Source organism: Plasmodium vivax, chromosome 8 (genome assembly GCF_000002415.2).
Source record: "Plasmodium vivax chromosome 8, whole genome shotgun sequence".
Classification (NCBI taxonomy): domain Eukaryota; phylum Apicomplexa; class Aconoidasida; order Haemosporida; family Plasmodiidae; genus Plasmodium; species Plasmodium vivax.
In genome coordinates, this window is record NC_009913.1 from 1468730 (window position 1) to 1484493 (window position 15764).

The 15764-nt window shown below is 49.5% G+C and overlaps 5 protein-coding genes across 5 annotated transcripts, besides 11 other annotated features; 4 read left to right on the top strand and 1 right to left on the bottom strand.

Moving 5' to 3' along the window:
* Positions 1-1984: 1984 nt before the first annotated feature.
* Positions 1985-5227, top strand: PVX_119430 (hypothetical protein, conserved; the record flags this gene model as incomplete). The annotated part of the gene is made up of 2 exons (XM_001613033.1): positions 1985-4195; positions 4445-5227. The coding sequence occupies 2 exons, from the start codon at positions 1985-1987 to the stop codon at positions 4517-4519; spliced, it is 2286 nt and encodes a 761-aa protein (XP_001613083.1). The 3' UTR covers positions 4520-5227.
* Positions 2636-2665: a microsatellite.
* Positions 3657-3682: a microsatellite.
* Positions 3868-3890: a microsatellite.
* A 551-nt stretch (positions 5228-5778) lies between the features above and the next one.
* On the top strand, positions 5779-6503 carry PVX_119425 (hypothetical protein, conserved). The gene has a single exon (XM_001613032.1). It carries the CDS (start codon positions 6031-6033, stop codon positions 6442-6444), a length of 414 nt encoding a protein of 137 aa, XP_001613082.1. The 5' UTR covers positions 5779-6030; the 3' UTR covers positions 6445-6503.
* Positions 6065-6129: a microsatellite.
* Positions 6504-7327: 824 nt separating the features above from the next.
* On the top strand, positions 7328-7861 carry PVX_119420 (hypothetical protein, conserved; the record flags this gene model as incomplete). Its single annotated transcript, XM_001613031.1, has 1 exon — positions 7328-7861. The coding sequence occupies one exon, from the start codon at positions 7328-7330 to the stop codon at positions 7859-7861; it is 534 nt and encodes a 177-aa protein (XP_001613081.1).
* Positions 7656-7678: a microsatellite.
* A 180-nt stretch (positions 7862-8041) lies between the features above and the next one.
* PVX_119415 (hypothetical protein, conserved) lies at positions 8042-10732 on the bottom strand (the record flags this gene model as incomplete). Its single annotated transcript, XM_001613030.1, has 1 exon — positions 8042-10732. One exon carries the CDS (start codon positions 10730-10732, stop codon positions 8042-8044), a length of 2691 nt encoding a protein of 896 aa, XP_001613080.1.
* Positions 8227-8248: a microsatellite.
* A 2218-nt stretch (positions 10733-12950) lies between the features above and the next one.
* On the top strand, positions 12951-14629 carry PVX_119410 (ubiquitin-conjugating enzyme E2, putative). Its single transcript, XM_001613029.1, has 3 exons — positions 12951-13410; positions 13732-14001; positions 14115-14629. Exons 1-3 carry the CDS (start codon positions 13402-13404, stop codon positions 14253-14255), a joined length of 420 nt encoding a protein of 139 aa, XP_001613079.1. The 5' UTR covers positions 12951-13401; the 3' UTR covers positions 14256-14629.
* Positions 13070-13102: a microsatellite.
* Positions 14202-14230: a microsatellite.
* Positions 14504-14572: a microsatellite.
* Positions 14630-15040: 411 nt separating the features above from the next.
* Positions 15041-15064: a microsatellite.
* A 229-nt stretch (positions 15065-15293) lies between these two features.
* Positions 15294-15313: a microsatellite.
* Positions 15314-15764: the final 451 nt, after the last annotated feature.

Sequence of the window (15764 nt, forward strand, 5' to 3'; positions counted from 1 at the left end):
GCGTGTGCTGTGTGGTGGGTCTATGGTCAGCTTTGTCCTCTGCGGGAGGGGAACCGACCCCAGTTTTAATGCCTCCATTTGAAAGGCCCCCCCGGGGAAACACCCCCAAAGGAGCGGCAAAGTTGAGCGTGTAAAATGCCCCCTGTGGTTAGCCCCTCCCACCTGGGAACGCATCAATCAGAGTGGTGACATCCCCCGTAGCGACCACCATGGGGATACTCCTCAAGAAATGTACGATGAGGTAAAAAAGGCATTAAAAAGCCATTCAAGATTGCTCTCCATTTTGCCAACCTGAGGAGGAACCCCCGCCCGAGCTCCAAATGGAGACGTCACTCTGTAGCCCTTTTTTTTACACCGCGAAATGTTTCACTCGTGCGTGGGGTTTTACAACGCAGGTGTTCACCCTCAGCATGACCGCTTAACAGCGTGGGTGTGTTGCACCCCTTTTGGTAAAGCCCATTTTTTCCAACTTATGTGTGTCCGTTTCCCAGTGGCGGGGAGTCACTCACCGTTAAGGGGGTCGATTTGATATTCTGTGGAAGGTATAGCCCCCCCGATATATTCCGTTCAGACAAAACGAGCACCTGTGCAGGTGGCACACACGTTACTAACTTTTTGCCGTGTTGAGGGAGAACATCCTTCATTTTGTTACTTTCCTAACTGCTCGTTTTTTTTTTTTTTTTTTTTTTTTTTTTTACTTCAAATGAACAGCGGACGTTTTTTGTTCCCCCGTTGGGGGATGCATCAACCGTTTTTTCGTGGCCTCTTGTCGGTGGGAGGTAACTCCATCGGTTGTTCCATACATATCCGTTTTGTATTTTCCGCTTGCCCTCCCCGTTGGGGCTACATCCCCGGGAGAACTCACTTTTACCCAGCTCGCGCGCCTTTTCTGAGCTTAAGCGAGATATGCATACTGGAGAGGAAACCCTTTCACGAATACATGCAAAATGGGGGCCTTTTTTTATATACATTTATTTTATATATATATTTATTTATTTATTTATTTATTTATTTATTTATTTATTTATTTATTTATTTTTACTCCCTTTTTAACTCACATAACGGCATGCAGCATGACCCAATAGCTATTTTTTTTTTTTTTTTTTGCGGCATATATTTCTCCGAATTGTTTTTGCCAACCTCCACTCCGCCGAACGTTCGCGCAGGTCGAAAGGAAAATATAACCTCCTGTTAAACGAAATCTCCTCTTTTTTTTTTTTTATTTTTCCCTTCGCATAAGAGAAAAGGAATAATTTTTGTACGTACGAATGAGAAGAAAGGAAAATATAAAAAGAAGGGGGGGTGAGAGAGAATGACAAAACAATGCCGCCTCACTCCAGTTGGCAGCATATGGCGAAAAAACTGCCCACCTTTTAATGTTGACGAATGAACGCGTCCGTTTTTGTCATCCACTTTTCTGTGGCATTTGCCCTGTCAGCTGGACCCCCTGCGTGGTTAGTCCCCCACATGTGGTTAGTCACCCATATGTGATTCGCTTTGCAGCACTTTTTTTTTTTTTTTTTTTTTTTTCCTTCCCCCCCCGCTGACAACTGTTTTGGTGAGCGGTCGTCGTTGTGGCATCCCTTCCGCGGGTACATATCACCTCACGCGTCACCCTATGTGTCTCGATTGACACTCTGCAGTTCTCATCATGTCCGCGTTTGAAATTGCGGGCTGAGCAGAGGCCGTTGCAGTGTTATATATGCTCGACGACGCTCTGCCGATTGGGCGAGTCAGCCGGATGATCCGCGGCCTAGCCAAAAAAAAAAAAAAAAAAAACGCATAAAAGAGGACCGATCAGAATTGAAGAGGAATAACTGAGTCAGATAGAGAGCTCCCCCCTCAGAAGCGCAACGTTAGCGGAATAACCCTCCCAGGTGGAAACGCAACTGTGCGCTCCTTCCAAAGAGAAGACACCGAGCGGGGGAAGTTACACTCACCTCACGAAACACCGCCAAGTGTAACCTCTCGCCCAACGGACAGAATGAACTTCCTAAAGATTTTTCAGAGCGAAAAGAAAAGCAACAATGAATCTGTAAGTCAGCCAAATTGTGAAGTGCCAAAAGAAAATGACACGTCCTCCCCCCCTGTGGGGAATGACGTCGGGCTGAATTACAGCCACGGTGTTAACACGCAGGAGGGATGCACCAACGTATCACCTCCATTTGAGAATTGCGAAGGGGTCATCATGGGTACTCACGTGGATGCTTCCAATAGACAGACGAATTTTGAAAACGGCGCAAATGGTTTGGTGGCCCAGCCCTCAGACCCGGGGGTGCACCTTCCGCATGGCGTATCAGCAGCGGGTGAAACGGGGCCGAGCGCTTCGGGTATTCACCCGGTGGGTGTGCACGGGGTGGGCATCCCCCCGGTAGGTATCCACTCAGTAGGCCACCCCCCGGTAGGTGTTCACTCTCCTGGGGTCCACTCAGTAGGCATGCACTCCCCAGGCGTCCCCCCTGTCGACATGCCCCCCCCCCAGTTCGGCGCCCAGAGCAGCTACGAACAGAAGGAAAGCTACGACTACCCGAATGGGAGCCTCAACGCAGGGGTGCCCTACCCCGATGGAGAGCTCTACGCACATATGAAGAAGATGAAGGCGGACGCATCCTACCCCTGCAGCACGTACGACGTGAGTGCCAGTGACACGTATGGTGGTGGTAGCCATGGGAGATCCCACGACAACAGTAGCGGCAACAGCAGCAGAGCCCATTCCAGCCAGTACGTAGGCAACCAAGGGATGGTTCGCTCAGCAGGTTATGTCCTCTCCGAAGAGAAAAGCATCACGAACGTTGGCAAGCAGAAATATGGTGTTAATTCAACTGGGGGTGCAGACCTCTTCCAGTCACCCACCGACCTGCATGTAAATAAAGCAGCGGTTGAGTTCTCATCATTTGAGAGCAAAACAGGTGGGGCGTACATCGACCCTAAGAGTAACTACGCGGAGCAAGTGGAGCATAGCAATTCTTATAACAGCCATCATATTGTAGGGACCCCATATGCAGGCACTTCCTCAGTGGCCACTCAACCGTATGGGTTTGACCAGCATGTGAGTAGCAACAGCGCAACAAATGGGACGGTGAGTACCCCAGGAGGGATGAATAAGCCTGTCGATTATGCCTTCCCCTCTGGGGGGAGTGGCCCCCCTGGCCAACTCACAGACCATAACATGTCAAGCAGCATAGTTCACTCCTTTCAGCACCAACTGAATGACTTAGCTTTTGCTCAGCACAAGCAGGTGGCTGGAAGGAAGAAGGGAGAGTTCGCTGGCAACCAGTCCTACATGAATTTGTACGGTGGGGTGGCGGCTACCACTGCGGTCAGTGGTTATAGCTACGGGGAGGACCTGCTGGCCAGGCACCCCGGTGGGGTGAAGGGCGGCCCCACGCAGGTCGGCAGTCAGCAGGGCGGCAGTCATCAGGTCGGCAGTCAGCAGGGCGGCAGTCATCAGGTTGGCAGTCACCAGGTTGGCAGCCGACATATAAGCATCCAACAGATGAACCGTCATCAGCAGGGCTGCCCCCCCAATGGCGCTGAATTTCACGGGAAGGGATTCCCGCCGAGTGGGCAGCCCCGAATGGGTAAGGCGGATCCGAAGCGGAAGCAGCCGGGAGGGGAGCCCAGACGGGGGGTCAGCGGGGATGAAGGACACATCAGGGGCGTCGACTCCGTGGGGAAGATGGTCCGATGGAAAAAAAACGAAGAGGAGGCTCCACAGCAGGAGAAGAAGGAAGACGACAAGGGGAGCGAGTACTACTACGAGAAGACACTAGATTTTTTGAGAAAGGAATTCTGCATCCATCACAGTGATAATGTAAATGGCTACCTAAACGACAGAGACATGCTAGCCAAAACGCCTTTTTTTAAGCTCGTCAATTTTGAAAAAAAGCTAGCTACTGAGCGAAAGCGAGTTTTAAATTACTATCACGAGGATAGGAAGCAAATTTATTCTAGCACTATAAATAAAGACAAGCAATTTTCTCACATTTTTTTTAATAATGAAAAATATTATGATGCCAAGGAGATCCTGGCGTATCTGCTGCCCTACCATACGTTTTACTTGGATGACATTTGTATAGACTCCTCCGACGAAGACGAAGAGTTTTGTGAGAGCCTGGAGAATGACGTTCGGGAAATCGATGCGGGTATCTCCCAGATAAAGGACTCCTTTCGTGCCTACACGAACCCCTCCATGGTGAGTGCGAAGCGGCACGAGGTGGTGATGAGGTGGTCATGAAGCGGTCATGAAGCGGTCATGAAGCGGTCATGGAGCGGTCATGAAGCGGTCATGGAGCGGTCATGAAGCGGTCATGAAGCGGGGAACCGCCCAGTGAGGCATACATAAACGTGTGTGCATGCCTATGTGTGTTCCTTTTTTGCAATCTACGTGGTGTCATTTCTCTCATTTCTCGCTCAACGCACTTCCCCCCCTTCCCCCCTACAGCTGTGGAGCTTCAACAAAATAATCGACCGAACGGATGACCAGCACAACAAGAGGAAAAAAATCGCCGACGGGTGAGGTGGCGAGCGGTTACACAGTAATATGAAGCACACCGCACTGTTTTCAATGAGATTTTTTTTTTTTTTTTTTTTTGGAAAACCTTTTTGTGCATACCGTTGTTCTTTTATTTGAACCTCTTTGTTGTTCTTTCTTTTGAACAGCTTTGTCTTTTTTTTTTGGAATACCTTTGCCCTTTTTTTGAATACCTTTGGCCTTTTTTTGGAATACCTTTGTCTTTTTTTGAATATCTTTGCCCTTTTTTTGAATATCTTTGCCCTTTTTTTGAATATCTTTGCCCTTTTTTTGAATATCTTTGCCCTTTTTTTGAATATCTTTATTTTTTTATTTCTTCTTTTTTTTCTTCCTTTTTTGCGTGATTTTGAACGAGAAGGGGGTTGGAAAGAATGCGTTCCAACTTCTCCTTCCTTTTGTGAAGCTTTGCCTTTTTTGCGTCTGTTCACTTTACCATTTGCCGCGCGCGCGGGCCGAAGTGGCATCATCTGCAGGTCCGTACTCCTGCGCCTGTACTGCCACTGCTACCACTGCTACTACTGCTCCTACTGCTACCACTGCTACTGCTGCTGTTTCCCCCTTTTTTTGTTGCATGCCTGGTATGTGCCAAGCATGGCGTATACCTACATTCGTGAGATGACACATAAGTGAAGTTCCATGTGCACACACACATTCGTTGATTTTGCGAAACAAAAGCGAGTTTCACACTTTGAAAAAAAAAGAAAAAAAAACTCCCCCCCGAATGTTAATACAGTGCAGGATATCTGCAAAGGAGTAAAAAAGGAGGAAAAAGTGATCCATCCAACCAGTTTTACATTTCTTTTTGCTGTCACTCCGAATTGTATAGTGAAGCACAAGGGATGTTATAAATGCAGGGGTATGGCACTGCTGCCGGGGAGGGAAAACCAAAGGGAGGCAGAATTGTTGGAAGATCATCGTGGGAGGGACATCCGTTGTTTGTGTGAATTCACCCATTCTCGGGTTGGCCCCGTTGGGTAAAGTTACAGCTATTCCTCTTAAAGTTTAAGCGGAGCTTCGGCGAGAGGCATCACAAGGTTGAAGCAGCTGCTTGCGATTGGCGTCATGACGTACGTACGTACGTACGTACATGTATGTGCATTTATTTTTTTTTCCCGCTTTTTATTTTTCCGCTTATATTTTCCCCGCCGCGTGTTGCACTTCGCCTCCTCGAAGGAAAGAACACACGCGATTGTTCATCTGTTTTGGTATTTTTTTTTTTTTTTTTCCCCAACCGGTGAGTAGCATACATACGCGTGTTATTTTGTCAACCACTTCGTTCGTTTAATGTGAGTGGGCACGCATGCTAATCGCAGAAGGAATCCTTTTCGCGCTCGCAAAAACGCACATTCGCAGGTACATGTGAATTAGCAGCGAAGGCGAAGGCCTAGTGTGCCATCCGCAGAGAACGCGCAAGCTTGTGTACAGACGTGCTGACTGCAGACTTGCGGATTTGCCGACTTCCTGACTAACGTACTGACTACCCCCCCGCGACAAACATGGTGGTGAAAAGCGTGCTGCAGAGCCATAAGCTGCTGGACGCAAAGAACAGGGTGATAATCACGGGCAAGAACTACATATGCTTTCAAAGGAGCGCGCTTCGAGACCCTGTGGTGAAGAGGGAGACGCCGAAATTTGAGCAGAAGCCTTTGGGGTCGTACCCAGTGCCCCCCGAAGCTGAGATGATGTGGAGAAATAGACATACGGCCTATGGTGGGTACATTCAACAGACCGTCTCTCCCTTCCAACAGAAAATTATGTACCCTTTTTGGCACATGGCCTTGGCGAGATGGTGGGCCAAATTTTCATCCTACGTGTGGTGGTGGATATGGCCCTTCGCAATAACGAACTTAATTTTGTGGAAAATGTTTCGCGACGCGAAGAAGTATGTTCAGCAGAAGCATTGGTACTGACGTGTAGGAGGCACCTTTGCACGGGGTGCCCTGTTGAGCAGCGTCCCCCAAGTAGCTGTACGCCCATTGGTGTGCAAACGGACGGGCACATGAAAAGTGTGTGCGGGGAGAGTAAGAGCCGGGAAGAGAACCCCATTTGCACGTCAGCTTTTTAACGTGCATTTTGTGTTTTCCCCTGGAAATGAGCTGCGCAAGAGCCAAATAGCTATTTTGTTTTATTTTTTTTTTTTTTTTGCACAAATTTACCTGCACGTGCATGTACTTTTTGAATATTTTTCATCTTTTACCTGACCTATGCTGTTTTTTTTTTTTTTTTTTTTTTTTTTTCGAAAATTCGCACAACTGGATAGAACAACATAGCCCTTTTTTTGCTTTACCCCTTTTTGTTCCTTTGCCGATTTGATGAACATTTTGGAAGAACCTACCCTTCTGCACACATTGGAGGGGGATACTTTTCGGCATACCCTTTAGTTCGCGCATTTGTTGAGGCGTACACGAACGTTTTATCCTTTCTCGACTGTTTTTTGTGCAACCCCTCAGTATCGCTTGCCACGCGTATATTGTAAGTGCCCATCTGTGGAGCGTTAATAATGCTTATCGAGTGAGTACACCTGAGCGGCGCTAAAAACGCAGAGCAGTTGAGGCTCCCGTGCAGGTGGGCCATTTGCACGTGTGTGTATTAAATACGGTCCACATGAGGGGGAAAAACATTACCTTAAAGGAAAAAAAGAGCAAACCTGTGAAGAGGTAGGCCAAGCGGGATACGCTGTATGTTGTTCTGGGTGGAGATCCCTTTTACGCACAGTCCGCCCATTTCACGGAGAGGCGCCAATACGAGCTGCTTCCATTGCCAACCGCTCGAGGAGCACTCCTTCCCCGCAAAATGTTCACGAACGCATTGCACCATGCCAAGTTGTGGAGAACCGCCTTCGCAAAGACGAGGGGGATTTTTCAAAATGAGGCATACACCGCATTCAAGGGCAGGGAAAAAAAGAGGAACTCCACAAATGTGTATGACCACGTTCAGGCGAAACAGGAAAAAGGCAAAAAAGGAGTATCAGCCAACTTAGGCACCGAGGAAAATTCCCAGGAAGCCAAATCGCAACAAATGGAAGTACCACCCGTTAGGAGCAAACCAGAAGAGCAGTTTAACCAAACGATTAACCCATTCTACGTTGATAAAAATGTTTTTTTTCTTGTCGGGTGTTTATCCTCCCTGTACAGTATATTTGTGTATGACTTCTTCTCAAACAGATGTGTGCAAATATTTTCCAATTTTTTTTTTTTTATGTTTCATTTTACCAGGAAGACGGTGAACCTGTTGGCCTGCATAGTGCACGCTCTGTTCATTTTCCTTCAAGTGTGCGTTTTGGTGATTAAACCCAGCGCCAATTTGAACTTGCCGCTCGGTGGGTGAGCGCGCCGAGGGGGACACTCATTTTGCCACGTTTGTGAGATTTTTCCCTTTGGGGGAGGTACGAACAAAAGCTCGAGAAAAGGCTAGCAAAAAAAGGGTAGCAAAAAGGGCTATAAAAATAGGCGGAAAAGTGACTAGAAGTTTGCCACATTTGCGCAGGAGGTCTTCGTGGCAGTCTTCTCAACCCCGGTGGGTGGCCGCGCCCTCGGCCGCAGACTCCCCCGAGCGGAGCGCGTCCAGTGCAGCCTCCTCGACGTTGTACTTGTGGGCGTTTTCCAGCAAATACTGGGCGATGTGCAGACAGGGGTTCTTGGGCTTGGTACGGCAAATGTGTATCAGCGCGTCTGTTAAAATGGGCAGGATGTTCTTAATGAGGTAAAACCTCAGAGGGATGGACTGGTTATGAAAGTACTGCTGTTGATGTTGTAGGAGAAGTTCCTGTCTCTTTTTCTCTGCTTTTATTAACTCATCATTTTGAATGGTCTCTTCCCCAATGAGTTGCCTCTCCTTGGTTGCGAGTTTTTCCTTTTCGAGGGAAAGCTCCTTCTCCTGTTGCTGCAGTTTGTCCTTTAGCATCTCCTCAGAGGATGGAAGGAAGTTATCAAATTTGACATTCTTCTCGATGTAGATGTGTATGTTTGTGAGGATATCCTCCAATGAGGAGTCTTCGTTTATGTGCACATGGAGTACGTCCACCTCTCTTTCGAGGAAGAAATCCTCGATGGACTTCTTCTGGTCAAACTCAAAGTAGTCATTTCTACAGTTCTCTTTGATATACTTTTTGTGCCTTCTTTCGAACCCACTTTCGTCGTTGTGTCCTTTGATTATTTCCTCCTCTGCCAGATTCATCATTCGGCTTCTGCACAGCTCTTCAGGGGATTTCAACACGATGACAAACTCGGGCAAGAGGGACACTTTATCTGCCTCTTCGGGGGTTTCGTTTGAGTCCCCATTTGGAGTGGCTCCCGCTGAGCCGGGTTGCTTCTTAGACGCGGTGTTTCCCGCTTGGGGGGTTGCCTCTTGGTCGGGGTCGCTGCGGGGGGTCCCGGGCAGCTCATCTTCGTCAGATTCGTCCGCTTCGTCCGCTTCGTCCGCTTCGTTAGATTCGTCCGCTTCGACCACTTCGTCTGCTTCGTCCGCTTCGTCTCCTTTGACCGCTTCCGCTTCCGCTTCCCCCGGCTCGCCGCTCCCCTCCGGTGCGCCGCCCCCCGCGTGCCGCTCGAAGAAGTACTCCGCCTCGTCGTAATTTCGCGGGAAGAAGTCCAGAACGAAGCCCCTGAATTTGCACTCATTGCTCTGCAGCTTTTGGTAGAAGAGGGCCGTCAGGTCTGGGAGCGTCAGCTTGGCGGTGCGCGAGGCGGGTCCCAAGGCGGTTCCCACTGCGTTTCCCTTTGCCTTTCCCATTGCGTTCCCCTTTACGTTTTTTTTTTTTTTTTCTTGCTCATCATTCAGCTCGCTTAAACCCTGCTTGTAGTACTCGGGGAAGTCATCCCCCCTCTGCTTGCACTCCTCAAGGATGGAGGAGATCGAACAGAGCGTCAAGTTATAGTGCTGGCATATCTTCTTGGCGATGAACGTTTTGCCTACTCCTGGCTGGCCCAGGATGAGGACCCTCAGCTGCTTCAGGCTTCTGTACTGGCAGAACTCCCTGGCGAGGGTGCCAATGTTTTTGGTGAACCCTTCGCAGCAGTGGAAGGTGAATCCCCGTCCGTCTGAGTGCCCCCCCTGGTTGGCTCGCTTCTTCTTGGGGGGAGCGTGGTCATCCAGGTTGGCCGCGTCGGCCGCATCTGGGTCGTCCGCATCTTCGCCATCTTCGTCATCTTCGTCAGCTTGATCACCTTCTTCGCTTTGGTCATCCTCGTCAGCTTGATCAGCTTCTCCCTTTTGGCCATCTCCTCCCTTTTGGTCGGCTTGGCCTCCCCCCCCCAGCTGCGAGCAGGCGAAGCGCAGGTTGACGCACATCACCTCCGCGTCGTCAAAGAGGAAGGAGTCGTGCGGAGAGACGCTAACGTAGGTGTTGTTCCCAGAGACGAAGTTGCCGACCGTTTTCACCAGCGTCTTCTGCGTTATGTGCTCGTTGTCCACAGCAATGAGGTACTTCCTCTCGGGCTGCCTCATATACAGCTCCTTCACAAATTGGCACAGTCCCCTCACATGAATGAGGGGAATGAAATTATTCCCCCTGTCAATTATTTGACTGTCCAAACTTAGCCAGGCATTTTTAAAAATAGGAAAAAACACACTTTCTCCATTCCCATAGAGAATGCCAGATGCGACTACATAGGTGTTTAGTTTGTCCCTGGAGTTGAGGGACAAAATTAGGGTCTCAATGCTTTTGTGCTGCTCGTACTGTCTAGAGGGGATCCTCTTCATATAGTCCTTTTCGGTGAAAACTTCCGGCACGTTAATGTGTTTCGTGGTTCCACTAGAAGGGGGTTCTTCTTCTTCTTCCGTTGAGTTGGTCTGCCCCTTTGCTTCTCCTGTTGCACTGTTGGCAGCCCCCCCCTGGTGGGAAAAGCGCCGCTTGGTCTTGTTCCAAGTCATGATGGAGGAGATGAGCACCAAGGTGGTGTCCCTCTTCAGCCTCTCATATTTGAGCTTCCGTATGATGTATTCTAGTTCCTCCACATCGGTGTTGTGCAAAGTGAAGATGATCAAATCGCACCGCAGCAACTGCTTCACGATGTTGTCCTTTGGGATTTTTGACACCACTTTTGTAACCCTCCCGTAGCCATATTTGAGGCCGTTTTTTCTTTTGCTCGGCTCCACCACCGTCCCGTAGATCTCCGTCTGTTCGCTCCCCACCTCGCCCAGCGTTTCGCACAGGCAGCTCCCTGTGTACGTGTTTACGTTGTGGATGAACACTCTCATTGGTAGTGGAAGGGGCGTAGCGCAATAAGCGTGTTGGAAGAGGAGCAGTGGAAGGAGCGGGTTAGAAGCGTGTTAAACGCGTGTTAGAAGCGGGTTATACGCGTGTTAGACGCGTGTTAGAAGCGGGTTATACGCGTGTTAGACGCGTGTAGGAAGCTCGTTGGAGGAGGCTAAGTAAATTTGTCCTACCGTTAACCCCCCTTCACCTCCACGCGGTTAGCCCAGTAGAGCAGTCCCGCAGAGTATCCCGCGAATTCGCCGCAAAACGGGTGGAGAGAAACCCTTTTTTCCTCGCAAGGTGGTCAATCATGTGCAGAAGTTGATTGAGACAACGGACATGCTCGGGGACATACTCGGGGACATTCGCAGGAGCGCAGCTCGAGAACTCCCACGCGAGGCCCAAAATACACATGTGAGTTATCACCCCTTTTCGCCTTTCGATTGAACCGTCAGCGGCTTCCAAAAAAGAAGCGAGGAATAAAATTCCCTTTTTGGAGAGCGCAACGCAAATTTGGGAAAAAAAAAAAAAAAAATGCACACATGTGCGGAGGGGAGAAAAGGACGCGACCCTTAAATCATGGCTGCTCTCAGTTTCGCGGGCGCCAGTTACTTCACTTGCATGTGTGTACGTATTATGTATATACGTGCACTTGCCTATGTAGGGTTCCCCCGTTCAGCCATTTCATGTTCAACTCTGGGGGGTGGAGAGCACCGAGGCGTGATCACGATGGGTCGCGGTGAATAGTGCCGAATCGTGGACACATACCTGTCGATGGCTTCCACCAAGCGGCTAACCTCAATATGTGTAGGCACCCGTACGTCGCTGCAAAGCGGGTTGTAGTAGAGAAGCGATGCCTTTAAAGGGACCCGGTGGGAGGGGGAAGAAGTGACCGTAGGAGGAAGAAATAACCGTGGGATTATTTTTTTCTTCTCTTCTACTAACGAATGAGAGAAGCTAAAGCGGGGTCACCGATAGACCTGCGAATGGAGCCAGAAACGTGGCGGACATACCGCTCCTCCCGTTCAAACCTCCTAACCGCGGTGCACACATTTCAGCCATTTTCTACACCTGTTTGTAAGTCGCCGTGTGAAATCATTCTCATAGGGACGATCAACCGCTGGGCATTTGTTTGGAAAAAAAAAAAAAAAAAAAATATGAACAGCTACCTGGCGGTGGTTACAAAATGGTGAGTTAATTAAGGGGAGCTTGGAATGACCCTCTACAGAAGGGTGAGCTCCTCGCGGCTGAATTTCCAACGCGTCGCCAATTAGCTTTACCATTTGAGCGGTGTGGCAAGTTCTGGCGCGCCGTTCTTTTGGCGCTCCATTCTTCTGGTTATCCTTTCCTGCAATTTTTTTTTTTTTTTTTTTTCTGCACTTGTCCCTGCAATTACCCACTGTCAATTACCCACTGCCCACTGCCTCTGCTCCATTCGCGCCTGGCACACATTTACCAACCAGGGTCCGCCAACTGGGGGGATCACTTCCCCATGGGGAACATAAAGGGGGTTACCAAATGGAACAACATAAGTGGTGGTGATCGGGGAAAAAATCGCTTCACGAGGGAGGAGTCAACCACGGGGAGCTGAGCTGTTTGGCTGAACTTCCACTTGGCAGAGAAAAAGGCGCCACAAGGAGAGGACAACGCGGTGAGTGAAAGCGGCTAACTCGATGAACAAGGTGTTCCGGGGGGGGGGGCCTCCCACTTTGTTCTTTCGTGGTCCATTTATTCGCCCGTTTGATTACTATTTTTCTTTTTTGCTTTCCAGAACAGCTTGGTGGTCGCTTTGTAGCCGCGCCCTCTACACCTTCTTCACCTCATACACTTTTTTTTTTTGCTTTTTCCCCGCGTTGCTCACAGCTAAGAAGCACGCGCGAGTGTACTGAGCGACGCCAAGGGGGGGAGGTGCCACCCCCGATTGACACCATACGCAGTGGCAAACTTAAGCAGTGGCAAACTTAAGCAGTGGCAAACGTAAGCAGTGACAACCTCATGCAGTGCAAGTTGAGCAAAAAAAAAAAACTTGCGTGCTTCTTACCCACCCGGGGAAGGCTTCACAAAGCGGTTAAGCGAAGCCCCCCTGCGTCGAAGTGAACCGACTGGATTGCATCTTTGCGAAAGGGAAGTTAAGTGCGCTCCGGGAGCAGTTTGCCCTTACCCCTCCTTTGCGTGAAAAAAAAAAAAAAAAAAAAAAAAAAACACGTTAAGGGAGCAAATGCAGGTAAGCATGAAAACATAATCGCATGTACATAGGCACGTGTTACATAGGTGCGCTGGTAGGCACATTCACATGTTTGGCTTCTTCACTGGGACATTTGGCCGCGCGCATGAGCCCAAAGTGAAAACCACCTCCCCCTCTTCGTGAGCATCGAACCAGTTAACACGCAACCTTTACGGAAGCTAGCCGAGGAAACTTCTCTCCGTACATGCATATATCCATCCGTGGCTTAAGCCGCTTTGAGGAGCCTGCCCCCCTTTTTGCTTAGTACCAACCCCCAAGGAAACTCACCTTGGCGTGGAACCAGAGCGAAAGGTAAACTAGCGAAAAGGCGCTCAGATAAACTAGCGAAAAGGTGCTCAGATAAACTATCGAAAAGGCGCTCAGATAAACTCTCACGTTTGATCGAGATAATTGCCCGAAGGAAGGATACACCCCTCTCCCCTCAAAATGAGCGAGGTACGAAGGCAGAGGTTGTTACATCATCAGAGGGAGTCTCCCCCTCCTCCCCCACAGAGAAGCAACCAATTAGTTCTCCTTATATTGGTGTGCGTCGTCCTGGTTCCTCCGGGGAGTTGCTACACCGTCTGATGTGTGAGCGGAGGGGAACCCATTTGGCAGTTCGTTCCTTTCTTTTGGTTCAAACTGAGGAATGGGAGAGCCCCATTAGGGAGCACCCACGGGGATGCCTAAAAGGTGGCAAGGATTTCATAGCATTTTTTTTATTTTTTTTTTTTATTTATTTTTTTATTTTTATTTTATTTTTTTTCGCCCGAGCAGGTAATTGTACCACGGAGCTTCCGCCTGCTGGACGAGTTGGAGCGTGGGCAGAAGGGAAACGTCAGCGAGGGAGTGTCCTTCGGACTGGAGAGTGCCGATGACATTACCCTTTCGAATTGGTCTTGCACCATATTTGGGCAGCCAGGGACCGTTTTCGAGAACAGGATTTATTCGCTGACCATATTTTGCGGCGACAGCTACCCAGACGCGCCCCCCACGGTGAAGTTTGACACGAAGATTGAGATGTCCTGCGTGGACGCCGCCGGCCGGGTGAGTCATTTGGTGTGATGCGCCTCTCACCAAGGGGTGGAGCGATTAGCCAATTTGATGTGTAAAATTCTGCTAACTTTTTTTTTTTTTTTTTTTTTTTTTTCCCTGCACAGGTCATAAAAAACAATTTGCACATATTAAAAAACTGGAACAGGAACTACACCATCGAAACGATTTTAATCGCGCTCAGACAGGAGATGCTGTCGAGCGTCAACAAGCGGTTGCCGCAGCCCAACGAGGGGGAGATGTACTGACTGGGGTGGAGTCCATTCGATTGGTCAAGAGGGGGGAGCGGTAGAAGAAGAGGGAACAGCGGGAGGGCAGAGTAAAAATGGGGAAAACCCAGGGCACCAAGAAAAACCCCCTCTTTGCAAGTCCCACCCGATTATTTTAACGCCAATAGGGATTCACCAATTTGTTGCGAAGAAGCGTGTGAGTGTGTTTTTTTTTCTCCGTACAATTTTGCAAAGTTTTTTTTTCCTTCACAACTGTGCAACGTTTTTTTTACTCCTCACATGTGTGTACTTTTTTGGCATGCGATGTGGCCTTTACCACTTCGTTTGGAATTCCCACCGCGCACCTCCCACATGGACACGTCGCTTTCGCTTCACTTAACGTGTAACTAGTGAAAAAAAAAGAAAAAAAAAAAAAAAAAATTTTAAATGAACTTTTTAAGTAGGTAAAAATGTATTCCTCATTTTGTGATCGTCCCCGTGGAGGATGTTCTTCATCGGCGAGTGGCTCCACGGGTGCCTTTCTCCGTTTGCCCCTTTGGAGGGAGAGCATAAGGGGAGTGCAGGGATAACGCAGTTAGAGCGCGGGGAGAGGCGCAAAAGAGGTGGCCCCTTTAAAAAGTGGGCCCCTCCATGGGTGACTGCAAACTTCTCGCGTTTGTGCCAAAAGGGGATACACACGTGCGTGCGTGAAAAAAGGAACTGCGACCCTCCTCATGCCCGTTTGCATCTCCGTCGTGCAGGTCACCTCCCTCGGCGGTTCGGCGGAGAGCCGGTGTGCGGGTCGTGTAAAATACACACACAAGGGGGAGTGCGAAAGTTGCCTCTTTCTTTTTTTTTTTTTTTTTTTCCTTTCCACGCACTTGTGCTGTCTCATCTCGACTCGCCTTTTTCACGAAGGGTGACTGAAGCGTTTGTAACGGTATTGAGGGGGCGTCCGGGCATGTTCACGTTTGAATGGAGTTTGCCTGGAGTTTGGTTCAATTCCCGTTCACGTTAGCGCTAAGTTCATATCACGCTCATGTTTGTGTTTGTGTTTTTTTTTTTTTTTTTCCACCCGCGGAACTGCTCAAGAATCGCGCTCTCCGCAGGCATGCCCAATTCGTTCCCCGCGCGACGGCCGAACTGGGGTTTCCACGTATGGCTCACATCTCGTTTTGCTTTTCCCCCCCGGAGGATTGCCGTTAAGCGGTTAAGCGGTCACGCTGCTACACTGCTCGCGGGTCATTCGGTCCACCCAACTTTAATCGAACAGGCGCAACCACCCCGCGCGAGGAGGAGGGAAACCCAGTGGAAAAGGCAGACCCGGGGGAAGAGACGAGGGGCATGCATCGAGTGAGCGTGAACGTTGGGACGATCCCCCAGCTTACCCCCTCCAGTCATTCTTAACAAGGCAGTCCCGCTTAGGCCCGCTTCCCCCCACATGTGTACGCGCATACCCCCACCTCAACGTGTGCGCCTTTTCAGCCTTTCCTGTTGGCCACGCCGCTCCTCCAAGGGGGTCCCCTGTTGAAGGCCTGGAAAGCAGCC

What these genes read in the sequence shown, in the direction of transcription:
- PVX_119425 (XM_001613032.1), top strand. Translation starts at nt 6,031, where the DNA reads ATGGTGGTGAAAAGCGTGCTGCAGAGCCATAAGCTGCTGGACGCAAAG.
- PVX_119410 (XM_001613029.1), top strand. An exon ending in GCGTGGACGCCGCCGGCCGG is followed by an intron (nt 14,002 to 14,114) that starts GTGAGTCATTTG and finishes TTCCCTGCACAG; the next exon opens with GTCATAAAAAACAATTTGCA.